Source organism: Paroedura picta, chromosome 12 (genome assembly GCF_049243985.1).
Source record: "Paroedura picta isolate Pp20150507F chromosome 12, Ppicta_v3.0, whole genome shotgun sequence".
NCBI lineage: Eukaryota > Metazoa > Chordata > Lepidosauria > Squamata > Gekkonidae > Paroedura > Paroedura picta.
Genome location: NC_135380.1, coordinates 51,744,180 through 51,770,841, shown reverse-complemented (window position 1 = coordinate 51,770,841; position 26,662 = coordinate 51,744,180). Strand labels below are relative to the sequence as shown.

The window sequence follows — 26,662 nt, the reverse complement described above, 5'->3', positions numbered from 1 at the left end:
CGCAGATTATCTTCGGAAGGTCCTTGGGCCGGTGGCAGCAGCCGCTGAAATCATGATTCAAAATCAACCCAGCTGATGAGGAGCCCTGCTGACCACGCCCCTTTCTTAAAACACTGGGCGGGTGCCAGGAAAGGGGCCAGCAGCCCCTGTGGCACCCATAGGCAACACCCTGAGCAAAAGAAACGGGAAAAGAACATTCTTGTAAACACCACTCATTCTGACCTGAGTTGCATGACCAGGCCACAACATCACTGGTCAAGCAGCCGGTGTTGGAGTCTGACAAGCCAGCCAACTCCAAATTCTACCAGGGTCTGGCTTTGCCAGGCATCCCCCCACAACCTGCCATACTCTCTGCCTCCTCTCCCCACCCAGGTTGACACCATTCCTTTTGAAATCTCAGCCAAGTAACCTTATTTTAAAACAGTAGTCTCCTGGCAAGCTATACCTTATGCAGCCACTCCAAAAAGAGTTTGACCATTTATTTTGGAAACCCTCAAAGACTTTTAGAGCAACCACAAGAATGGTTAGGTTAGCCACCTTGGGAAAGGAACATCAGAAGAGCTCTGCTGGGTCAGACCAGTGGTCCATCATCCTGTCTCACACAGGGGCCAGCCAGGTCCTCTGGAGGGCCAACAACAGGGCAGAGAGGCCGAGGCCTTCCTAAGAACATCAGAGGAGCCCTGCTGGGTCAGGCCAGGGGTCCCTCCAGTCCAGCCTCCTGTCTCACACAGGGGCCAGCCAGTTCCTCTGGAGGGCCAACAACAGGGCAGAGAGGCCAAGGCCTTAAGGAGAACATTTTAATTTTCCAGGCCTTTCCACTGTTGACCTAAGAGTGACAGTCCTCAAACCAAGAAACTTCAAGGGGAGATTACAATGTGAGATTGCTGAACTTGAGTCTATATACCTAGGGCTGAAAAGAGACAGTTCCCCTTGGCTCTAATCAAACGGATTACAATATGTGTGGTACCTCTACATTGTTTACAAGCATTCCTTGTGCTGCTTCTCCCACCCTCTGACTGGGCTAGAAAGACTCAAGAGATCTCCTATCATACCTGATGAAAGGAGCTTTGCTTCCGGAAAGCTTATCATTTGCAAATCTCAGGGCTCCTGAAAGTGCAGCGGGGCGTGAATCGAACTGGTCTACTACAAAGTGACGCAGCTACCCCCTGAAACCCACCTCTACCCCACAAACCTGGGTGATGAGGATGATGCTCTGAGGACAAGGGTCTCCTGGGCCAAGCTGCCCGGTGCCTCCAAGGCCTAAGCGTAGGTCTGGCCTGCTTCTCTTGAGCCTGGAGCCAGTGCCACAGGACGGCCTTCCAGGAGTTCCCCCATCCTCTGCGGGACCACTAGTCCAGCACGAGGCTGCCACATGCACCAGGCTCCTGCCAGAAGGAAGAGCTCAGAGAATACCCCCACACACACACGTGCGCGCGCATATTGCTCACAGAAGTCTCAGGCATACCTGTGTAGTCAGAGAGCTGTGCGCGCTGCAAACAAGTACCCAAAGATACCAAGTTCCAATGTGTGCTTCAGCTCGGCTGCCTCGGCAATCACCAAAGCCCAAGGCCAGTGCCATGGCGCAGAGAAGAGGGGCTGCGGTGCCACCTCCTACGCACTGCCTCAGGTTTCATCACGGAGGCGGCCGAGCCGAAGGGCACATCCCTGATCCCTTGCCTCAGGATCAAGCAGGGGCTGAGTTGGAGTGTCCTACGCGCCATGCCCTGTTCGGCTTGACCAGAGTCCCATGATGCCTTTCAGGGTCTCCTTTGTCCTCGCTCTTGGATCCTGACTCCTCTTTTTTCCCCAGGCCTCTCTCTGCTCTCTGGGCCATCTGGTGTTCTTTGCTCTTCAAGAATATTGTCTTTAAGGTGCTAAGCTGTGAAGTGTCCTTTTCCTTTGATGACAAGGGGGGTAAAATATTTTGGGGGGAGGTAAAATATTTTTTATTAAATTATCTCCATTCTACAAAACACTATATATACAGCTGATTTTTCAAAATATATATAACTCTTTTATGTACAAATCTTTCAAGTAACTGACTCAAGGTTACAGATTACACAATTCAACATTAGCAACTTCAAAAATTATAAATTGCAAGATTCAAAGTTATACCAGCCACAAAAACAACACTCCAACACTAATTTTTCTTCCCCAGCAGTAAATTATAGCTACTCACAGGGTGTGTGAACCCAATTGGTCTGGGGGGAGGGAGCTGAATCTTATAACTCTCCTGGCTTTGGCTTGAAGAGCGTCTCAACGGACCTGGTGGTGTCTCTCTCCAATAACGAAACACCTCAAATGTCCTTCTTCGAGCCTCAGTCGTTCTTGGTTGGGGGAAAGGCCTCAGGAGTGCTTGGGAGGGTGCATTCTCCAGCACAGGGATCCCAGAGGCCCATGGACTTAGTGATGGACACAGACACTGACATTCAGGTAACTGCTGCTTTGGCAACCAGTCCGGGGCAAAAGGCCTACCAGGTCCAGAACTGCAATGCTGCCAGCCAGTCACAGGGGCTCAGCTTGTCTACCACAGCTTCCTTTTGGTGCTCAAGCAGAGCTCTGAGGACCCATAGTCAACGTGATGTAGTGGTTAAGAGCAGTGGCTTCTAATCTGGAGAGCCGGGTTTGATTCCCCGCTCTTCCGCATGCAGCCAGCTGGGTGACCTTGGGCCAGTCACAGTCCTGATAGGCCTGTCCTCACAGAGCAGTCCTGTAGGCGCTCTCCCACCCCCACCTGCCTCACAAGGTATGTGTTGTGGGGACAGGAAGGGAAGGTCACCGGAGGCCGCTTTGAGACTCCTTCAGGCAGTGAAAAGCAGCGTATGTGAGCCCACTCTTCTCCTTCCTCTTCATGGACTCCAGCCAGACCGAGCCAGCTTTGTTTGGGAGAGAGCCTTCCTGGGACCCTGGCCACAACCGTCTGGGCAAGCTGCTGGCAGGAGGGTGCGGGACAGACAAAACGACCCAATTAGGCCTTTTCCCCGGTCCCCAATGTCCTCCATTTGCAATTCTCTCAAAAGCAGCCCTTCGGAAGGCAGCCACATCCACACAGGTATAAAGCGAGGAAGGGGGAAAGAAAGTGCCGTGTTTCTTGAAAGTCTGCCGGTCCCGCAGGGCGGTGCGTCAAAGCTTCCTGCAGCCTCTCGCGGCTGGAGCCCGGATCCTCGGCTTTGAGGCTGTCACTTTACAAAGGTGCCTCACGCTGCTCTCAGAAGCAGCCCAGCTCCCGCTCCCCGCTTTGAAGTGTCATTTCAAGAAGGGCTACCGGCTGCTGGGGGTCCGCCCCCGCTAAGGCTTGCCAATCCAATTTACACCAGAGTCCTCCGCAACTCCACGAGTGGTTTCACGGCACGCTCCATTCCTCACTTTTGGACAGAGCTGCGGATGGAAAAGCAGCCAAGGGGGCATTTAGAGGCACCCAGTGGACTGTTGGGGAGGCCAGCTCTCCTGCGACACAAGAGCCAGGGCCTGCTGCACACTTCTAGAAGAAGAGTTGGGCTTGATGCCCTGCTTTTCACCACCTGAAGGAGTCTCAAAGCGGCTTCCAATCACCTTCCCCCAGACATCCAGCAAAGCCCTCGAAAACACCACTGCTTTGTGACTCGGGCTCACCGTGTGCTATGAGCAACCCCAACTAGCAGCAGAGAAATCGGACAAAGAGTTTATGTGTCCATTAAGGGCTGACCAGAGTTGTTCTGCTTTCTGCCCGGGGGGCTCCTGCCACACCCGTCCTCAACTCCAGCCCTCTCCGCCAGGCTTCCTCCCACACCATCGCCACCAACTACAGCAAGTCTTTCCAGCGGGCCCAGGTTCCCAGGGCAGATTCAGGGCTATGTCCACGGCAAGTTCTGCAAAATGCACACACCTCGGGCCTCCCCCACAAGTGTCCCAGAGAGGGTAGCCCCTCCGCACCCAGGCAAATGCCGACTGCACCAAGGCCGGCAGGTTGGGCTTTCCAAATGGTGGTCAGCCCCAGCAGCCTTTGGAAGGGCAAGGGGCTCTGGAGAGGAGACTCGGGGGGCCTCGCTCTCTGAGCTTGCCAGAAAGGATTGTCCCTAATATGAATACTAGCTTCAAAGCCCATTCCTAAGAACAGGCCTTGAAAGGGTCCTCCTCGCAGCCAGATAAAGCGGGGCAGGCAGGGGACACAGCTCCTTAGCAGGCCGGGAAACCCTCATTAGCAGGCCCAGCCTCGCAGGCCAAGAGGTCCTTGTTAGCAGGCCCTCCACCACGACCCTTTGCCCAGGGCTCTCTCCCCTTACCTGCTGCTGGCTCAAGGCTCAAGGCACTGAGGCACGTCTGAGAGCAAAGAGGCTAGAGTCCAGGGAGGGAGCTGCAGGGGCAGGGCCAGTCAGGATTCAGTCAGCTGCACCCTGATTGGCCGTATTCCAACTTGGACAGCCAGACACATTCCACCCCCCAAGCTGTTTCACAAATATATAGATGAACCATGGATAAGGGCATTCGTGTTACATTTGTCTCTCCATATCTAACTCAGAAAGCTAGATCTTCTGATGAGATTAAGGCATTGTTGTTTTTAACGAACAATCAGAACTCTGCCTGGATTGAGCGGGTTGCAATATTTTTGCAACCTGCCATGAGGTTGCGAGAGACTAAACTACAACGCTAATACTTGTCCACTCTTGTTCTCCATAAGTTGCATATAAGTGGCACGAATTGTATCCTCTGTCTCTTGATAATGCCAATAAAGGCGCTGTCATCTGGAGCCACTGACACAATGGATGCCAAGGCCTGACAAGCCATCAGCCACTCCTGTAGCCAGGCGATCGTCCGTCATCTGGCAGCTGGTCAGGGGACCTTTGGAGGTGGCTTGGCCCTGCCTGCCTCCTCCTCACGGCCTCCAGTATCCCTTGGAGGAACTACCATGCAAAGGCTAGCCGGGGACGTTCAGAGGTGGTCTCCCATTGCCTGCTTCTGTGTCATGACCCCTGGGAGGAACGACTACCCGAATCCTTGGAGGTCTCCCACCCTGCTTAGCTTGCCAGATCTGATGGGGTCAGGCTTGCCCGGGTTGCCAGAGCAAAGCCAAGTCAATTCCATGCCACCTTCTCTCTCTTCCATCTATCTCTGGGGTGGGCAGTCTCCGTGGGGAATCTCCAGGAATTGCCAGACCTCCCCCTCTACCCCCCTCCCCATTGCTTTCCTATTAATAAGCCCAGCTGCACAGAGCTGGCCCTTTTGGCTTATCCCAAAGACTTAGGTAGGGATACCCACGTCTCAAGCAGCTCCTTCCTGAATCCCAGGGAGGGAGGCCAGAGCAGCCGGGCCTTCTTAAATTAAAGCCGTGACTTCTTCAACGAACCCTTCCCGAGGTTCTCAGTCGGCCTCTTGGACTTTCACGTCTTGCTCCATAATAATCAAGGAAAACCCTACAGGGCACCCTTGAAAGTGCTGCTGATGAGCTTGAAATATGCTAATAATGAGAGTAATTAAACCAAGGGGGATTTTCGCTGCTCTCGCTTTATATTTTCCTCCCTTCCAAATTAATTGTGTTTTTTCCCATGCAATTAAACAAAATCATCTTTTGACAGCAAAATTTAGGGATAAAGCTCTTCTTTAAACAAAAGAGGGAGCCTTTCAAATATGTCCGTTCTCCGGGGCTTTCTTTGTTCCATTTTCTTGTAGGGATACTGAAGCTGTCAAAGGCTGAACTGGGGCCGGAACAGCCAGTGGGTGGCCCTTCTCAGAAACCTCTTGATCCCTTCCCGGGTGGGCAGACAGCCAAGCAAGGCAGCCTGAACGCTTGAACACACGTGTGCAGCTCCTTCCACTGAATGAGTCCTCTGGTTCCTCGTGGCTGGCACTGTCTATTCCGGGCTTTCTTGACAGCCCTGGAAGGATTTCCCACTTGGGTGTTGACCCCCACAAAATGGCCAATGATGGCCCCAGAAAGGCTTGGGACAAAGTGGTTCTGGTCCCGGCCTCCAGACAGCCACACACCCCAGCCAAAGGGGTCAATGGATGAACTCGCCTGTCTTGTATCTCATGCAAAAGGCCATAAGGTTCTTTAGAGCCGATCAGACCGCTGGTCCATTTAGCTCAGTGCTGGCTGCCGCTCTGCAGGGTGTCTGGCCAAGGGAAGTCTTGTTCCCAGGACTTGCTCCTGGAGATTCTTTACCTGGAGGCATCAGGGACAATGCTGGGAGACATATGGAGAAAGCTGCCTTTAATCTAGACAACAGAGACCATGTGGCCCCCTACAGCAGGGATGCCAACAGGCCTGGAGAACAGTTCCTGCCCCCTTAACAGAGGCTGAGCTTTTCTGGCACAGAAGTAAATAGCATCACATGGAAAGCCACATCCCTTTAGGTCTCTGTTAAAGGGGCAGGAGGTTTTTCTCCAGGCCTGTTGGTAGTCGAGGGGGTATCTGTTTGGGGATAATCAGACGTCTGGGGCAAGAGAGATTTCCAGGCAGCCCTCCCCCCCCTCCCCATCTACAACGACTTCTGACAGCCCGCCAGGACTGCTGTTTTATACGCCTCAGCATGCCCTGAGGATAAAATCTCAGATCCTAGACTTCTCTCCAGGCCCTTAAAAAAAGAAAAGAGTTTGCCTTTAAGAAAAAGAAGAAAGAATACAGCAGACAGGAAATAAACAGAGCATTGAAGGCTCGGCCAACAAGTCCAGGGCCTCAGTGAACATGCTTGAGACACAGGACAGCAGAAGGGCCCTCTCCTCTCCTTTCGCAATCAAGTTGCCACTTTCAAGGCAAGAGATATTCGGAGGCCTCTTGCCGTTAAGAACATCAAAGAGCCCTGCTGGACCAGCTAGTTCAGGGGCAGTCAAACTGCGGCCCTCCAGATGTCCGTGGACTACAATTCCCAGGAACCCCTGCCAGCATTCGCCCAACCAGTCCCTCTAAACCAGGGGCAGTCAAACTGCGGCCCTCCAGATGTCCGTGGACTACAATTCCCAGGAGCCCCTGCCAGCATTCGCCCAACCAGTCCCTCTAAACCAGGGGCAGTCAAACTGCGGCCCTCCAGATGTCCGTGGACTACAATTCCCAGGAGCCCCTGCCAGCATTCGCCCAACCAGTCCCTCTAAACCAGGGGCAGTCAAACTGCGGCCCTCCAGATGTCCGTGGACTACAATTCCCAGGAACCCCTGCCAGCATTCGCCCAACCAGTCCCTCTAAACCAGGGGCAGTCAAACTGCGGCCCTCCAGATGTCCGTGGACTACAATTCCCAGGAGCCCCTGCCAGCATTCGCCCAACCAGTCCCTCTAAACCAGGGGCAGTCAAACTGCGGCCCTCCAGATGTCCGTGGACTACAATTCCCAGGAACCCCTGCCAGCATTCGCCCAACCAGTCCCTCTAAACCAGGGGCAGTCAAACTGCGGCCCTCCAGATGTCCGTGGACTACAATTCCCAGGAGCCCCTGCCAGCATTCGCCCAACCAGTCCCTCTAAACCAGGGGCAGTCAAACTGCGGCCCACCAGATGTCCGTGGACTACAATTCCCAGGAACCCCTGCCAGCATTCGCCCAACCAGTCCCTCTAAACCAGGGGCAGTCAAACTGCGGCCCTCCAGATGTCCGTGGACTACAATTCCCAGGAGCCCCTGCCAGCATTCGCCCAACCAGTCCCTCTAAACCAGGGGCAGTCAAACTGCGGCCCTCCAGATGTCCGTGGACTACAATTCCCAGGAGCCCCTGCCAGCATTCGCCCAACCAGTCCCTCTAAACCAGGGGTAGTCAAACTGCGGCCCTCCAGATGTCCATGGACTACAATTCCCAGAAGCCCCTGCCAGCATTCGCTGGCAGGGGCTTCTGGGAATTGTAGTCCATGGACATCTGGAGGGCCGCAGTTTGACTACCCCTGCTCTAAACAGTCAGCAGCAGGGCAGAAAGACCGAGGTCCCTCCTGTTCAATTAATTGGGGCTGACCTTCCACTAAAGCGAGTCTCTCTAGCTTTCTTGACTAGCCTAGTAAACCACACAGGCCTTCTTTTAGACTTGCCAGGGCCTTTCCTGACCTGTGGAATGCATTCTATTTGAGCTACAATTAGGGTGGTTTAAAATAGCTTCCAAACATCCTCTAGGCACAGGGCTGCCCAAACTCTGGCTCTCCAGATGTCCATGGACTACAGTTCCCATGAGCCCCTACAGATGTCCATGGACATCTGGAAAGCCACAGTTTGGCCACCCCTGCTCTAGGGATCTGACTCTCTTGTGTTTCCCCTTCATTTTTTACTTCTCCTTTTTACTGTTCCCCTCATTTTCGTAAAGGTCCCTATTTTGAAATCAAGTGGTACATTTTTTGTTTTCAGGGGTAATTTCCCATTGACCTGAATGCTGCACTTAATAGCTTTGAGGTCACTGTTCCCAACTAGAGTAACAAACTACATTTTTCACCAGGTCTTGAGACCCACTCAGAACCAAGTTCAGGATCACTACCCCTCTGGTTGGCTCTGTGACCAGCTGTTCCAGTGCACAATCATTAAAGACAGTGGTCCACAACATTTTTATCACCGAGGACCCGTCAACGCTTCACAATTTTACTGAGGCCCGGGGGGGGGGGGGGCTCTTTTGCCAAGGGATGTCACTGCCGCCTGAGCCCCTGCTCCACTTGCTTTCCCGCCGGTGCCCCTGACTTCCCGCCGCCCGCTGGGGGTGCTGCCAGCAGCAGCTGCGCCGTGCCACGCTGAGGGGGAGCCCCAGCCATGGCGGTCGCTGGAAAGCACCAGAGGTGAGTTGGCGGCAGAGTGGCAGGGCAGCCCCCGAGGCAGCAGCCGGGGAGGAGGACGAGGAAGAGCCATGGACCGGCACTGACTGATCCATGGACCGATATCTGGACCGGGGGTTGGGGACCGCTGATTTAAGAGGTATAGGAATCTCATTTCTACAATATGACTCAAGCATATGTTTACCCAGTCAATGTGAGGGTAGCTGAAGTTTCCCAGTATAATAACAATATCTGCTTTAATCTGCTTTAGCCACAGCCTCACCACTGGTATTCTTTGAGGTCTCCTATCCCAATACTAGCCAGGACCAGCCCAGCTTAACTTCTGAGATCTAATAAGGCAGAGCTTACCTGGGCTATTCAGGTCAGAAATCTACCTATATTTATTTTATTTATTTTATTTATTTTATTTATTTTATTTATTTTATTTATTTTATTTATTTTATTTATTTTATTTATTTTATTTATTTTATTTATTTTATTTATTTTATTTATTTTATTTATTTTATTTATTTATATACTGCCCTCCCCGGGGGCTCAGGGCGGTTTGCATAAGAACAACAACAGTACATAAAACAGTACATAACATAAAACAGTACATATAAATCAAGTCACCTTATCTGGAGTTCTGATTTTGTTCTAATTTTTACATGTTCCTTGGAGGCCTTCAAACAGCAATTTTGTATACAACAGCAGATTGAAAATTAAGAAATGCTGGTTTAATCCTTCCATCCCCGTGTGGTTTCACTCATCAAAGCCACAGGGACAGGGCACTCATCTTCTGCCCTTCTTTCTGATTAAGCGGAAGGATTGTATTTCCTTTCTTTATGCAGTCCAGATCAACATTTGGCCCCATGTTCCATTCATGGCACCTCCAGTGGAAGAATCTGAGCCTCCTACTGCCCAAACCCCACACGATCTCTGATTTAGCTCAGGAAGTACAAGGGGGTGCTTGGAGACCATGGTTGTAATTGCCCATCAAAGTAGACAATACAGAACTAGATGGGCACCTGTTCTGAAGGCAGCTTCCTATGACTCCCTCCTTGGCACAAGGTCCAAGACACTGGGAGTTGGGCAGACTTTTCCCATCACTACCTTTGTTGTGCAAAACAGATTTGAGTGCAGTTGCACCTTAGAAAAGTCAGGCGTTTCAGGGTAGAGTCAAGGCTCCCTTTGTCAGAATTGAGTCTCATGTCTGATGAAGGAAGCCTTGATTCTTGAATGCTTACTCCCCGAGACGCTTGTCGGTCTCACAGGCGTAACTGGGCCTGAATCTAACTCTTCTCCTGCAGACCAACATGACTCCCTTCTGAAACTACCTTTGTGGCATGGGTGACTGCCTGGACCCCCCAGGGCTTCCAAGAGGATTCCTCGGAACTGAGCTCCTCTGCTCCAAGAGCACTTGGTGCACCCCCCCTCCCCCCGCAAATGCACTTCAACATGCACTGGGAAAAGCCAGCCATGGATCACCCAGGGTCTTGCCTAGCCAGACCCTCTTGTTTTTCTCTTTCTTCAGTTGACATTCCCTTCCTTCCACCATCTTATGGGGAGGGGGAGATGGTGGCTCTACTAACATTAGCCATCTTACACCCATGATTATTTATATTTCACCTTTAATAACTCCCCCCTCCTTAGAGCATATGGAGAGCGATGCATGACAATCTGAAGAATTTACAAGTGACACAGACTTTATTTCCTGGCTACGGGGCCATTTCTCCCCCACTCTGGCAGCTCATCAGGGCTCATTCGCAAGCCCATGTTCAGACTACCACTGATCCAAGCGGATTCTGATAATTGGATCACCCATCCTGCGTCTGCCAAAGAAACACAGGAAATGCCGGCATTTATCTTCCCCTCCCATGCAGAGACGGCCCAGCTCCGGCTGCTCACACACCTGTTGGCTCTTCTGATACTCCTTTATTTTGCCTGACAGAAGAGACTTTAGGTTGGAAGACAAAATCTCCCGGGAGATCTGCGGGGTCATAAGTTGTTTACAAAGCCACATTGCCTGGAGGGGGGAGAAAAAAAGAGGGGGAGGGAAGAAAAGAGTAAGGAAAGGCTGCATCTTGGCAAAAGAAATAAAATACATTTCAAGGAAATAAAAAGACACCAGCGTTTTCAGACTCTCCTGGATGAGTGCGAAACCAAAATGTTAGCACAAAGAGGAGCCCAAAATTGCTCACTGAAAGCTCCATCTATAATGAAAGGGAGAATAAACGGCAAGCGCATTACGACAGCTGTGACACTCCAACCAACACAGGGCGAGATACGTTTCATCTCTGCTGCTGCAAAGGTCCAGGCTCCACATTACGTGGGACCTGAGTGCTCGTCCCAACTCACTGCTGCACCAAAGAACTGGTCTGCTGCCCTTCAGATCCCTCTGTGGAGCTCTGGGAAGTTCTTCTGGCTTCCCGCCCCCGTCGCTTTTGCCAGTGGCAATGCCCATGGAGGAAGGCCTGTTTGCCCCTTCCTCTGGCCCTGAGGTGGTACAGATATAACAAGAAACGAGTCACGTCTGCACCTGCTGCTCCTCCGGCTGAGCCCCCAGAGGGCGCTCCAGTCGCTGCAGCCGACCCAGGTGCATTGCCCAGGCCAAGCAACGCCCCAACGCCACCTGGAGCAGCAAAGATCGGATTGAGGATCAGGGCCAGCCCGACCCCCCAGAGGATGAGCAGCCTGGGCCCAGCCCTACGTGCCATCTTATGTGAAGCTGTGGGACAAGATCCCCTCTCGCCCAGATGACTCACGGGAGTGGCAGCCAAGGTGACGGCGTGCAGATCTGACAGCTGTCAGAAGGCCAGTATGGCTGTCAGCACGTGGTCCGTCTAGATGGGGTCCTTCCTCAGGTGAGGATTAGGCCCCGCTGCAAGTCCTCTGGCTGGAGGCTACTCCACCTAGCCTTGGTGCACTTCAGGAGGATCCTGAGGCAGGGTCCTCCGTGGGGGCAATGTGTGCATTCCCAACCTGTCTTTCCAGAAGCTCAGCATTCCAGTTTGCTACAACGAAGCTCTGCTTGACTGACTCCTGGTTCCTGACTTAGGATTGGCTTTGTTCCCAGATCCTGACCTCAGCTTGTTCCTTCACTCCGCTCCTGACTCTTGACGTTGGTCTGGCTTCCGACTCTGCTTCTGGCTGCTTGACCACGGAATGGCTTTGGCACTCCCTCTGGCAAACGACCCTGGCCAGGCTTCGACTCCGCTCTCCACCCTGCCCACCTTGGTGAAGATTCCCCCTTGACTTAGACTCTTTGGAGTGGACTTTGACCTTGAACCTGGTGTGCGGCTTGGGAGGGCAGCACAAAACCATGATTTAACTATAATTGTGGGATCAGGATTGGGTTCCCAGATGATGATTCAGATCCTGGTTTGCCCTGGGGAAAGCTGCTTCCACTGCCTTTTCTCTCTTGTCCCCCAAGAGCCATCTGGCATTCCTGGCCAGCCTTGCAGTAAGGAATGCTTGGGGAGCAAGCCCCGTCACACACCACGCAACACAACAGACAAGGATCCTTGCGGTTAATGAACCAAGCCTTCGGATCCAGGTTTTATTGACCCAGTGTTTCTGACACTGACAACTGAACCCATAGGACTGATTTGCTGTTCTAGCAAAGAATTATCATACTGCATATTGGGACTTATGATGCTGTTTACTGATTTGCTACTAATTTACTTCCTCCTTATATCTGTAGTCTTACGATACCTGTTCCATTGTCTGAGGAAGTGTGCACACACACAAAAGCTCGCACCTTGAATAAGTCTCCAGAGTGCCTGATGGGACTCACACCTTGTTGTGCTACTTCAGACCAACATGGCTGCCCACTAGAATCTGACATTCTCCGACAAGTCATAGATCATAGCAAGGCTGGCAATCAGCCTAGAGAAAAAGTCCCCTGTCCCTTTAAGAGAAGCTTGACAGGATGCCATTTTAGTAATGACCTGTAAGCCATGAAAAGTTTCACCTGCCCTTTTCACACATGCAGCCTCTCTTAAAGGGGCAGGGCCGTATGTTTCTCCAGGCCTAACATACATCATTATTATCTCTATTTTTATAGCCTGCCCCTCCCAGGTGGCTCAGGGTGGGTCATACAAACAATAGTTGCATAAGTGGAAGATTGGATGGAGAGAGAGAGAGAGATAGAGAGATAGATAGAGAGATAGATAGAGAGAGAGAGAGAGATAGAGAGAGAGAGAGAGAGATAGATAGATAGATAGATAGATAGATAGATAGATAGATAGATAGATAGATAGATAGATAGATAGATAGATAGATAGAGAGAGAGAGAGAGAGAGAGAGAGAAGATAGATGATAGATGATAGAAGATAGAAGATAGAAGATAGAAGATAGAAGATAGAAGATAGAAGATAGAAGATAGAAGATAGAAGATAGAAGATAGAAGATAGAAGATAGAAGATAGAAGATAGAAGATAGAAGATAGAAGATAGAAGATAGAAGATAGAAGATAGAAGATAGAAGATAGAAGATAGAAGATAGAAGATAGAAGATAGAAGATAGATGATAGAAGATAGAAGATAGATGATAGATGATAGATGATAGATGGATGATAGATGGATGATAGATGGATGATAGATGGATGATAGATGGATGATAGATGGATGATAGATGGATGATAGATGGATGATAGATGGATGATAGATGGATGATAGATAGATGATAGATAGATGATAGATAGATGATAGATAGATGATAGATAGATGATAGATAGATGATAGATAGATAGATAGATAGATAGATAGATAGATAGATAGATAGATAGATAGATAGATAGATAGATAGATAGATAGATAGATAGATAGATAGATAGATAGATAGATAGATAGATAGATAGATAGATAGATAGATAGATAGATAGATAGATAGATAGATAGATAGATAGATAGATAGATAGATAGATAGATAGATAGATAGATGATAGTTTCTGACCTGCCTGGCTGACAATTTCATTTATCAAATGGTAGATGAACCCTCAAGAGGTTCAGCCATACTGGACAATACTGACCAACAGGCAAGAGTTGGTGTATGAGGTGAAGGAGGTGGGGACCCTAGAGGGAAGTAACCATGTCCTCACAGAATTCCTTTTGAGATGGGGAGCCAAGGAAGCTTGTAGCCAGACGCGGATGTTGGATTTTCGTAGGGCAAACTTTAATAAGCTCAGAGACATGATGAGTGTCATACCATGGACGAGAATGCTGGAAGGGAAGGGAGCATGTGAATGAGGGCCCTACTCAAACAAGAGCTATTGCATGCTCAATCAATGACTATCCCAGAAAGACGAAAACACTGCAGGAGCTCCAAGAAGCATATTTGGATGAACAGAGAACTTCAAGAGGAACTAAGAAAGAAAAGGAAAATGTTCAGGAAATGGAGGGAAGGACAGAGCTCTAAAGAAGAGTACCTACAGGTTACTAGGCACTGTAGATCAATCATCAGAAAGGCCAAAGCTGAGAGTGAGCTAAGATTGGCCAGGGAAGCCCATTGTAACAAGAAAAGATTTTTCAGTTATGTGAGGAGCAAACGTAAAGTAAAGGAGGCAATAGGCCCACTGTTGGATGCGGATGGACAAACTCTAACGAAAGATGCAGAGAAAGCAGAAAGGCTTAGTGCCTATTTTACATCTGTTTTTTCCCACAGGTCAAAGTGTTTAGGCACATCTAGAGATGGCTGTAGCCAAAGGATAGTGTCTGGGTGGCAGGTTAACATGGATAGAGAGGTTGTCGAGAGGCATTTAGCTGCACTGGATGAGTTCAAATCCCCTGGTCCGGATGAAATGCACCCGAGAGTACTCAAAGAACTTTCCAGAGAACTTGCACAGCCCTTGTCCATCATCTTCGGAACCTCTTTAAGGACTGGAGATGTCCCGGAGGACTGGAAAAGAGCAAACGTTATTCCGATCTTCAAAAAAGGGAGGAAGGATGACCCGGGAAACTACAGACCAGTGAGTCTGACCTCTGTTGTGGGTAAGATAATGGAGCAGATATTAAAGGGAGCGATCTGCAAACATCTGGAGGACAATTTGGTGATCCAAGGAAGTCAGCATGGATTTGTCTCCAACAGGTCCTGCTAGACCAACCTAGTTTCCTTTTTTGACCAAGTAACAGGTTTGCTGGATCGGGGAAATTTGGTTGATGTCATTTACTTGGATTTTAGTAAAGCTTTTGACAAGGTTCCCCATGATGTTCTGATGGATAAGTTGAAGGACTGCAATCTGGATTTTCAGATAGTCAGGTGGATAGGGAATTGGTTAGAGAACCGCACTCAAAGAGTTGTTGTCAATGGTGTTTCATCAGACTGGAGAGAGGTAAGTAGCGGGGTACCTCAGGGTTCGGTGCTCGGCCCGGTACTTTTTAACATATTTATTAATGATCTAGATGAGGGGGTGGAGGGACTACTCATCAAGTTTGCAGATGACACCAAATTGGGAGGACTGGCAAATACTCCGGAAGATAGAGACAGAGTTCAACGAGATCTGAACACAATGGAAAAATGGGCAAATGAGAACAAGATGCAATTTAATAAAGATAAGTGTAAAGTTCTGCATCTGGGTCAGAAAAATGAAAAGCATGCCTACTGGATGGGGGATACGCTTCTAGGTAGCACTGTATGTGAACGAGACCTTGGGGTACTTGTGGATTGTAAACTAAACATGAGCAGGCAGTGTGATGCAGCGGTAAAAAAGGCAAATGCCATTTTGGGCTGTATCAACAGAGGCATCACATCAAAATCACAAGATGTCATAGTCCCGTTGTATACGGCACTGGTCAGACCACACCTGGAGTACTGTGTGCAGTTCTGGAGGCCTCACTTCAAGAAGGACGTTGATAAAATTGAAAGGGTACAGAGGAGAGCGACGAAGATGATCTGGGGCCAAGGGACCAAGCCCTATGAAGATAGGTTGAGGGACTTGGGAATGTTCAGCCTGGAGAAAAGGAGGTTGAGAGGGGACATGATAGCCCTCTTTAAGTATTTGAAAGGTTGTCACTTGGAGGAGGGCAGGATGCTGTTTCTGCTGGCTGCAGAGGAGAGGACACGCAGTAATGGGTTTAAACTTCAAGTACAATGATATAGGCTAGATATCAGGAAAAAGTTTTTCACAGTCAGAGTAATTCAGCAGTGGAATAGGCTGCCTAAGGAGGTGGTGAGCGCCCCCTCACTGGAAGTCTTCAAGCAAAGGTTGGATACATACTTTTCTTGGATGCTTTAGGGCTAATCCTGCGTTGAGCAGGGGGTTGGACTAGATGGCCTGTATGGCCCCTTCCAACTCTATGATTCTATGATGGAGGGAGGGAGGGAGGGATAGATGGAGGGAGGGATAGATGGAGAGATGGATAGATGGATAGATAGATAGATATTAATACATTATTTTACAGTACTTTATAAGTGGAGGATTCTTCAGCAGGGAGACCAGCACTGCTCCATGTGAAATTCCTGGCCTCAACCACAGGCCTGGCAGAACAGCTCTGCCTTGCAGGCCCTCCAGGGTCTGCCCTTCCTTTCTTTATTCCATTGTCAATCCTGTTGAATTCAGATCGCTTTGAACTCGGGTCTTCCCCCCCCCCCATTGAAACAGGAAAGTCTTCTGCACGTGGTTAGGGTAGTTCAGAAGGGGGGGGGGAGCCAAGCCTCTTTCTTTCTTTTCTTGAAGGGGGTGGGGGGGAGAGGAGCCAGGCAGGGAGCCTCTTTCTTTTCTTGGAGGGGGGAGGGGAGGATCGAAAAAGGCAGAGGAGGGAGGAAAACTCCAGGACCGACAGAAGTTGAGAGAAATTAGGGGCTTCTCCTTTAAGGCAAGCTTGTCACATGACCAGGTGTGGCCTATCAGAGGTTTTCTACCACGGAGCTTGGTTTCCCAATCCAGATATTGAGCAGATATTGAGCATTAAAAGCACTCTTTTAATGCTCAAGATATCACACAATAAAGGTAGGGTCACTCCGGATGAATCCTTCTTGCTGCAGAAGGTAAATTTAAATCGCCCAAACTGCAAACGGAAATCGCATTCTGTGTAGAGGGCAGGGACTGAATTGATCTGGGGTTGGAATAAAAGCTCCTTGCAGTTTACACCCAGGACTGCCAAAGATCAGGAACTTCCTGGTATCTTTCAAATGACTGGCTCAATAGGAGACATTCTGCTCCTTCCTACCTCCCTGCTTGCCTCCAGAACAGATTGAGTTAGGGCAACAGGAAAGCTAGACAGTTAGGTCCACTCTTTCTATACAAGGCTGGTTTCCCTTCTTCATTGTTGTTAGGTGCGAACTTGTGTCTGACCCATCGCGACCCCATGGACAATGATCCTCCAGGCTTTCCTGTCCTCTACCATTCCCCGGAGTCCATTCAAGTTTGCACCTACTGCTTCAGGGACTCCATCCAGCCACCTCATTCTCTGTCGTGCCTTTCTTCTTTTGCCCTCGATCGCTCCCAGCATCAGGCTCTTCTCCAGGGAGTCCTTCCTTCTCATGAGGTGGCCAAAGTATTTGAGTTTCATCTTCAGTAAGAGTCTTCTCCAGCACCAGAGTTCAAAAGCCTCAATTCTTTGACACTCGGCCTTCCTTATGGTCCAACTTTCACAGCCATACATTGCAACTGGGAATACCATAGCCTTGACTAAACGCACTTTCGTTGGCAGGGTGATGTCTCTGCTTTTTAGGATGCTGTCTAGATTTGCCATAGCTTTCCTCCCCAGGAGCAAGCGTCTTTTAATTTCTTTGCTGCAGTCCCCATCTGCAGTGATCTTGGAGCCCAGGAAAATAAAATCTGTCACTACCTCCATTTCTTACCCATTTATTTGCCAGGAATTGAGAGGGCCGGATGCCATGATCTTTGTTTTCTTGATGTTGAGTTTCAAGCCAACTTTTGCACTCTCCTCCTTCACCCGCATCAACAGGCTCTTTAGTTCCTCTTCACTTTCTGCCATTAGAGTGGTATCATCTGCATATCTGAGGTTGTTGATATTTCCCCCTGCAATCTTGATCCCAATTTGTGACTCATCTAACCCCACCTTTTTCATGATGTGCTCCAAATAAAGGTTAAATAGGCAAGGCGACAGTATACAGCCTTGTCGAACCCCTTTCTCAATTTTGAACCAATCAGTGATTCCATGCCCGGTTCTCACTGTTGCTTCTTGACCTGCATATAGGTTTCTCAAGAGACAGATAAGATGCTCTGGTATTCCCATCTCTTTAAGAACTTGCCACAATTTGTTGTGCACACAATCAAAGGCCTTAGCACAGTCAATGAAGCAGAAGTAGATGTTTTTCTGGAACTCCCTAGCTTTCTCCATGATCCAGCATATGTTGGCAATTTGATCTCTAGTTCCTCTGCCTCTTCGAAATCCTGCCTGTACTTCTGGAAGTTCTTGGTCCACATATTGCTGCAGCCTAGCTTGTAGGATTTTGAGCATAACTTTGCTAGCATGAGAAATGAGCGCAATGGTAGTTTGAACATTCTTTGGCATTGCCCTCCTTTGGGATTGGAATGTAAACTGACCTTTTCCAATCCTGTGGCCATTGTTGAGTTTTCCAAATTTGCTGGCATGTTGAGTGTAGCACTTTTACTGCATCGTCTTATAAGATTTTGAATAGTTCAACTGGAATACTGTCACCTCCACTAGCTTTATTGTTGCTCAGACTTCCTAAGGCCAATTTGACTTCACATTCCAGGTTGTCTGGCTCCAGGTCAGTGACAACCCCATCGTGGTTATCACGGATGTTAAGCTAGTTCTTGTATAGTTCTTCTGTATAATTTTGCCACCTTTTTAAAAGCTCTTCTGCTTCTGTGAGGTCCCTACAATTTTGGTCCGTTATCATACCCATCTTTGCATGAAACGTTCTCTTCATATCTCCAATTTTCTTGATAAGATCTCTGGTCCTCCCCATTCTATTGTTTTCTTTTGTTTGCACTGTTCATTTAAGAAGGCATTCTTATCTCTTCTAGCTATTCTCTGGAATTCTGCATTCAATTGGGTGTATCTTTCTCTTTCTCCCTTGCCTTTCACTTCCCTTCTCTCCTTAGCTATTTGTAAATCTTCCTCAGACAGCAATTTTGATTTCTTGCAATTCTCTTTCTTTGGGATGGTTTTAGTTGCTACCTCTTGTACAATGTTGCGAACCTCCGTCCATAGTTCTTCAGGCACTCTGTCTATCTAATCTAATTCCTTAAATCTACTTGTCACCTCTACTGTATATTCGTCGGGGATATGATTTAGTTCATATCTGAGCGGCCTAGTGCTTTCCCCTACTTTCTCCAATTTAAGCCTAAATTTTGCAACAAGAATCTGATGGTCTGAACCACAATTGGCTCCTGGTCTAGTTTTTACTGACTGTATAGAACTTCTCCATCTTTGGCTGCAGAGCACATAGTCAATCTGATTTCTGTGTTGACCATCTGGTGTTGTCCATGTGCAGAGTCATCTGTTGGGTTGTTGGAAAAGAGTGTTTGCTATGACCATTGTATTCTCTTGACAAAATTCTACCAGCCTGTGCCCTGCTTCATAAAACGAGTTGATTCTTTTGAGCAGCCTGGTGCTCTGCCTTGCATATTTAAGCTTTGCCAACAAAGATGACCACTGTGGTCATGGAGGTTGTTTCAGGAAGTAACCCATCTTTCACATATTCTGGACCCACACCATGTAGGGCTTTAAAGGTCCCCACCAGCACTGGAACTGTGCCCAGAAAGAGACTGAGAGACAGCATCTTGGCCGACACTGGAGTGAGAATGGGCGTGACAGCCCAGTCCAGACAGCATTCTCACTGCAACGTTTTGTATCTTCTGCAGTTTCCAGATAGTCTTCTAGGGCAGCCCCACACAGAGTGCATTATCAAGACGTTCCCAGAGCATGTACCACAGTAACAAGACCTTTCTCACTCGAGGAGGGGAAGGAGGAAGAGGAAGAAGAGCTGGTTTTTTATCCTGCTTTTTACTACCTGAAGGAATCTCAAAATAGCTTCCAATCACCTCCCCCTCCTCTCCCTGCAACAGACACCCGGTGAGGGAGGTGAGGCTGAGGGAGCTCTGAGAGAACCGGGACTGGCCCAAAGTCACCCAGCCGGCTACATGCGGAAGAGGAGCAGGGAACCAACCCCCATTTCTCCAGTTTACAGTCTGCCCGCCGCTTTTAACCACCACACCAAGCTGGAAATCAAAAGGAAGGCCACAGCTTGCTCACTGGCTGAAGTTGGTGGGAAATTCCCTGGCTACCTCTTGCTGAGGGGAGGAGGGGAGACCTTTGAAGGGCGGAGGCTGAGGCTGAGGCTGAGGCGGTCTGCCCTCCTTCCGCACACCTGGCAGACTGCTGGGCATTTCTCCAGCCTTCAGGAAGGGTCCTTTCATGTCGACAACAGATAAAAGGAACCAATCCAGTCAACAAGGAAAAAGCAAAGGTATACTTACAATAGTCGTTTTCCCAGAGGCGGGGGGCCCCAGTATGCAGATCTTTGGCACTGTAGATTAAAAAAAACAAGAATATCAGGACACTGCAGTCCTTAAGAAGGTTGAGATATTTGAGATCATCAAATATGATACTGAGGGCATTTCAGCATGCGTTAAATGGAGCATCATGCCAGTCAAGTTGAATATTTTGGCCCCTGCACATGATGTCACTCACATGCAGCTGGCAGCTTGCTACACCCTCCATTTTAAAGTGCTTTTTTGGGAATCGCATAAAGTGGATTCACCACCCTAAAAAGTGCTAGCTTACAGAGAGCAACCAGCAGGCCACCAGCAGAGGGAAGGCGTGGAGGCTCAAACGCGCTAAAGGCGGCTGCTTCGTCCTGCCCTCGCACCCGCCTCCCTCTCCCTTGCTTTTTTTAAATGGCGATGTGTCTGGAGCAATGAATAGGAAGACACATGTTTAGGCAATGCCAGGAATAAAATAATATTTTTTTCAGTGTTGTAACACAAAGAGTACCTCTCGAAAGTCCCACCCCCAAAAAATCAGGAATGATTTTAATTTTTTAATTTATCAAAGGACTTGTGATCCCATAAGGGGTGGCATTCAAAAAGCACTATGCATCTAGGATTCCATGCACAGGCATTGCATTGGAGAAGTATGAATTAAAAAAAATTAGTGGTCATCGTGGGACCTAAACTGCATCAAAATATGGAGGAAGGGGATTGGTTGCCTGAACTGATTGACAGGCAGACGCGCAATGTGTTTAAGGCGTGTTGCTCTCTTCTGCCTCTTCCAGCAGCGGATGAGAAAGGTAAGATGCATGAAAAGAAGGCAGACAAAGACAAGACAAGAAAAAAGGTGAGGAGGGCCTGGGAAGCACAATAAAATTGAGCACTTTGCCACTCCACTGGCGTAACGCTATTTTTACTGATGTGCATAAATGGCCTGCGTATGGCAGTTGTTTCCTTCCTAAGACATGTCTTCCCACTGGTATTTTGTTCATGGTCATATCTCAGCCCGAAAGCCTTCAGTTTGGACTAGTGGTCTCAGAGCAGTTGCAAAACAACCCCCCTCCTCCAAAACAGAATGCCAGCACACATGTGCTGATTTTTACGCAAGACTGACATTTTGGTGGTGGTGAGGATTGGCAATAAATGATTTATCTGGTTGTACCTGAAGCAGTGGACAGAAGGCTTTATTTACTCATCAGAGCCTTGCATGATCGTACCACCCTCAGGGTCAGGTGCAGCAGGAAAGGACATTTAACAGAACCCATGAACTCCACTAGGGGAGTGAGACAGGGTTCTATACTGGCCCCACCGCTATTCATATTTTACATAAATAATATGGTTAACTTTTTTAGAGGGTCAGACCTTCATCCGCCAAAACTAGCACAACGGCACACCCCCTTGTTACTCTACGCAGACGATGCCGTACTACTATCCAGAACCCCACTTGGGCCAAGGAGAGCCTTAGTTAAGCGTGCCGTATACTGTGAAGAAGAGAAACTGATAATTAATTATCAGAAAACCAAAATGATGGCTTTCGGCACTTTCCAAAAAACTAGAAAGTGGCATATAAACAACCACAGTATAGAACAGGTAAAACGTTTTAAATACTGCCCTATAACCCCTGCAGGGCTTTACGCTCAGCGGGGCAGAATCTCCTGATTGTTCCTGGCCCTAGAGAAGCGCGCCTGGCCTCGCCCAGGGCCGGGGCCTTTTCGGTCCTGGCCCCTACCTGGTGGAATGAGCTCCCGGGTGAGCTGCAGGCCCTGCAGGACTTACCAGCTTTCGGCAGGGCCTGCAAGACGGAGCTCTTCCGCCAGGTAGGGACACGGCCACCCTGCTCCTTTCCCGCCAACGAACCATTGCCCTTCCCTCCCCATTTCAACTCCCTGCCAACGCCAGAAACAAAGACTCCCCTCGCCATGGCCCCACAAGGAATCCACAATAATGCCGCCCCTGCAGCCTCGCCACGGCCTCCTACTACTCGCCCTCCAGCCTTGCCGCGCCCCAGGCCCTCCCGCGCCCTTCCCACGCTAACGACGATCTCCCGGCACCGCCCGCCGCTGAGCGCCCCCTTCCCGCCCCGAGCCCCAGCCCACGACTTCAGGATGGCCACTTACCTGCCTCGGCGCAGAGAGGCCAGGTCGCTGCCTGGCCTTGCATCCAGGAGGAGCCGATGCCGGCGGCCATGATGATGGCTGCGGCCACAGCCCCCACCAGGACGCCTCGCCGCCGGCCTGTACAACCAGGGGCGGCCGGGCATCGCTACCATCACCTGTGTCCCGGCCTCCAGCTCGCCCACCACTATCTGCTGCCTCGCAAACACCATCTTAGGTAAGCGGCAGCACGGGGGGGGGGGGGGGAGGCGGCGGCAGCTTACAACCCAGCCCACGGCTGGTCTTCGGTGCGGGGACGGGGCCCGGGAAGCCAGAGAGTCGCCTCGCCCAACTCATGAGACCCGCTAGCGCCCACTGTATTTACAGTATAGCGGGCTTAGTTTCTAGTAAGTAAATAAACCAGCAACTGATATTGTCTGTAAATCAGTCATCATTCTGGGGGGGGGGGTTATCACCCACCTGGAGGCTGGCACCTCAAGCTCTACAGAACAAGCTGATCATTTAGGGCAGTGGTCCCCAACCTTTATATCACCGGGGACCACTCAATGCCAGGGACCACTCACCGGGGACCACTCAACACCTTTTACTGAGGCCCGGTGTGTGTGGGGGGGTAGTTTACTCCTCTACTCTCAACCACTGCCCTAACGCTCTCTGATCACTATGGTAATGTTTAAACATCCCTTCAAAATAAGATACAGACACGCCACAACAATGAAGTGTGTTGTAAAGGGCTGAGGGGGGGGGGAGAAGGCATCCTTCGGGGCCCACCTCCAATTAGTCGAAGGACCAGATGTGGTCCGCAGCCCACAGGTTGGGGATCGCTAATTTAGGGCACAACTGAGAGGAAGGCAACCGGCCTGTTCCACTGTTTTATTACAAGAATTACCCTATCGTACCACGTTGCTCTTTCAAATGTCTGGGAGTCACATTTAAGGAGACCCTGAATTGTAATGCACCCCTAGAAACCGTCAAGTCCTCTGCACTGAGGTTAGTTGGGTCTATTCTGAGATTCCACGACACAAAGGGAGGACATCTTACAGACCCAGCCCTAAAACTATTTACTAGCAAGGTCATCCCGCACCTCTTGTACGCTGCTGAAATCTGGGGTTGGAAGGAGGATATTATTACCAGCCTAGAAACTATTCAAAATCTTTTTCTCTGGCGTATCTTAGTCCTTCCAAAAGGGACATCAGCAGCTCTTATGAGAGCAGGAACTGGCCTGCCCTCAATTAGGGCTCCCATGCATTTGGCCATTGTAAAAGTAGGGAAGAAATGGAAGCATGGAACATCAAGCTCAAATCCGCTTAGTGAACAATCTTTTAAGCTTTTGATGGCCAAAGATCCTTCTCGCTCCAGACTTTTAAACAACATTTTGTCACGTCATTCCATCCCAGATGACCTGTTAAACTCTTCAGGAGATAATAACCAACTCAGAGAATGGGTATTTTTCTCAGATGCCTTGATTGATAGATCATTAATCCTGCAATCTAAAAGTTCACCCTGGTACAAACTATTCAAAACAAATCATTTGAGATCTTCCTATTTAGTCTATCTTTCAACTCATAGTACCTTTTACCTCAATGCAATTTCAAACAATGCCAACAGCTGTACTGAGTGGGCGATACCATAAAACACCAAAAGATCAATGCTTCTGTATCTGTGGAGCTTTAGTTATGGAGGATCTCCCACATTAAATTCTCACTTGCCCGTTGCATACAGATCCTAGGGCCAAATTTCTTGCTAGCCTACTAGATGGGCTAGCTGGCCTACTAGATGATAAATCCGACCAGGAAAAATGTGTTTTTGTTAGCAGATACTAATTCATTTGTTTCTAACAAAATGTCATTATTTGCCCTTGCAGCAAAGAAAATAAGGGCCAGAGTGATGCTGCAGAGAGCAAGTACCCAGAGGAGCTTTAGGATAGGTGGACATATGTAGTCTGGAAATGTTTTTATGATGTTAAGTGATTGTTGTCTGAGATTGCACATTGTTTTTATTACTGATTTGAAATGTTTTAAATCCTTTTATATTTTCCTTTTGTATTGTAATGGCCTATGGCTACATGTAATAAAATCTGATTTGACTTGACTATTACAATAATTTCTTTGTTTTAATCTGAAATTTGCATTTTATATTGCATATTTCGTACTTATTTTAGATTGCTAATGTTTTATATTATTACAGCCCATCGCCATACACAATAAATTCTACAAGTATTACAGAAGTTGTGAAAGGCGAAAGGTTTATGCTACCTGAAGAGAAACCAGAGTATCTTGAGAAGTAAGGATGGAAAAGTGAAGAAAAGACAGGAAGGGAATATTGTAGTGGAAATACTCTGGGGGTTTTCCTCACACTTTTTATATCTATCTAAAATAAAAAGATTAATAAAAAGGTATTACAGAAGCTGTGTATGAAGTATACTAAAAAAATGATCTCAAAAACTAATTGAAGTAAATCTGAACTTCATCAGATAGGCTTTTTGTCTGTGTATGGTCACTAGAGAAGCTCTGTGTGTCTGAGCACTGAAACTGTGACTGCTGTAGAAGAAGAAGAAGAAGAAGAAGAAGAAGAAGAAGAAGAAGAAGAAGAGTTGGTTCTTATCTGCCACTTTTCTCTACCCAAAGGTGCCTCAAAGCAGCTTCCAATCGCCTTCCCTTTGCTCTCCCCACAACAGACACTCTGTGGGGTGGGTGAGGCTGAGAGAGCCCTGAGATTTCTACTCATTCAGAACAGCTTTATCAGTGCTGTGGCGAGCCCAAGGTCACCCAGCTGGTTACATGTGGGGGAACAGGGAATCAAACCCGACTCACCAGATTAGAAGTCCACACTCCTAACCACTACACATAGGTCTAGAGCAGTGGTTCCCAAACTTTTTCAGGCTGCCTCCCCCCTTGGTTCCCAGGCCACGTTCCTAGTGCCCCCCCCCCAATACGAATACACACCTCTTTCCCATGTTAAGTTTACTGCAAATTCAAAACACACTTTATTACGAACACTTCTTTTTTGGATGCTGTGAAGAAGCCATATTTTAGTCTGGGATAAAATATATGAATTCTTTGTAAAAATCATTTGTAAAAGACACTTTCGGCCCTCACTGGGGAGAAAGACAGAATGGGTGGGGGGGGGGAGGAGAGAGAGAGAAACAAGCAATGGAGTATCCCAGGGACAGGAGCAAGCAGCAGAAGGCTTCTCCAGCCTCCCAAGGATGGAGACATTTGGGGAAGGGTTGCCAATCCTGGGCTAAGATATTCCTGGAGATCTGGGGTGGAGCCTGGGAAGGGGAGAGTCTGAGGAGGGGAAGGAGCTCAGCTGGAATAGGACCCCCTCCAGCCCCCTTCTGCAGCTAAGCAGGGCTGGCACCGGGATGGGAGACCAGCAAGGAAGTCCAGGGTCACTACTGCCCACAGGCAGGCAAGGGCAAGCCCCCTTGGAACGTCTCTCGTTAGGAAAATGAAGCTGCAGCAGGAAGAGTCTGCCTGCTGCCCCCCTACTGCCCCCAAATTCCTCACTGTCCCCCTCCTGCTCCCAAATTCCTCATCACCCTCCCTCCCCCCCCCCGGAACCTTCCATCACCCCTGGGAGGGGGGCATACCACCTACTTTGGGAACCCACTCATCCCTTGAATAAAACTGTAAGGTGCCCCCGGACTCTAACTGTGTTCTTTTGCTCCAGACCCACCTGGCTGCCCACTTGGATCAAGAGGAATGGATGTCATGCATCTGATGAAGCAGAATGAAACAAGTTCATCACCGGCACATTTGTTGTACTGTGTGCTGAGAAATTAAAATAATCTACCAACCAGATGTGAATGAGAAGATTATTCAGAAGATGTACTTAAATTGGTTTTTGAGCTCATTCTTTTAGTATACTAGTTTATTGTACAGCCTATTCCATGTGCAGCTTCCAACTGCAAAATCACCAGGGGCAGATTTAGATGAAAAAGCCAAACCCGCCAGAGTCCCACAGATGAGGACCCGGCAGGGATGGGAAGGTATCTCTGGGTCCCAGCAGCATTGCACAGGGGGTGTGTGTGTGGGGGTGTGTGTGCAATATGCAGGCCCACACACCGCCCATCGCCTTGACAGGTATTTCGCTCGTTAGGAAAGACGAGGCGTTTCTCGTTCCTCTCACATCTTCTTGACTTGAGACTAGCTACCTCCTGGGCAGAGCTGGGGAGATGAGACACCCCGCACATTTTCGAGGTTGCTTCTGGAGCAGACAGCAGAACTTTTCCTCGGCCACTAGAGAAAAACAAGTTACTCTGCGTTTTCCAGGGCCCTTTTGTCTGCTGCCCTCCTCTCCCCCTGGCCGGCATTAATATCCCATTCTCCGTGCTCCCGTTCCTTCCTGTGTGTGTCTGGCTGTCTGCTGCCGACCTCCTTTTGGTTCAGAACAAGATTAAAGGAGCGGGGAATAAAAAAAAGCCGGCCCGTGCTCCAG

General features: G+C 49.0%; 1 protein-coding gene across 1 annotated transcript in view; it reads right to left on the bottom strand.

Annotated features, from left to right (window-relative positions):
* The window catches only part of AK8 (adenylate kinase 8), a 181,890-nt gene that overhangs the window by 122,051 nt on the left and 33,177 nt on the right, over nucleotides 1-26,662 (bottom strand). The window contains exons 3-4 of the mRNA XM_077305729.1: nucleotides 20,097-20,146; nucleotides 10,596-10,709 (exon numbers count right to left, since the gene is read on the bottom strand). Coding sequence (XP_077161844.1) covers nucleotides 10,596-10,709; nucleotides 20,097-20,146 — 164 coding nt within the window. The remainder of the gene's footprint in view (nucleotides 1-10,595; nucleotides 10,710-20,096; nucleotides 20,147-26,662) is intronic.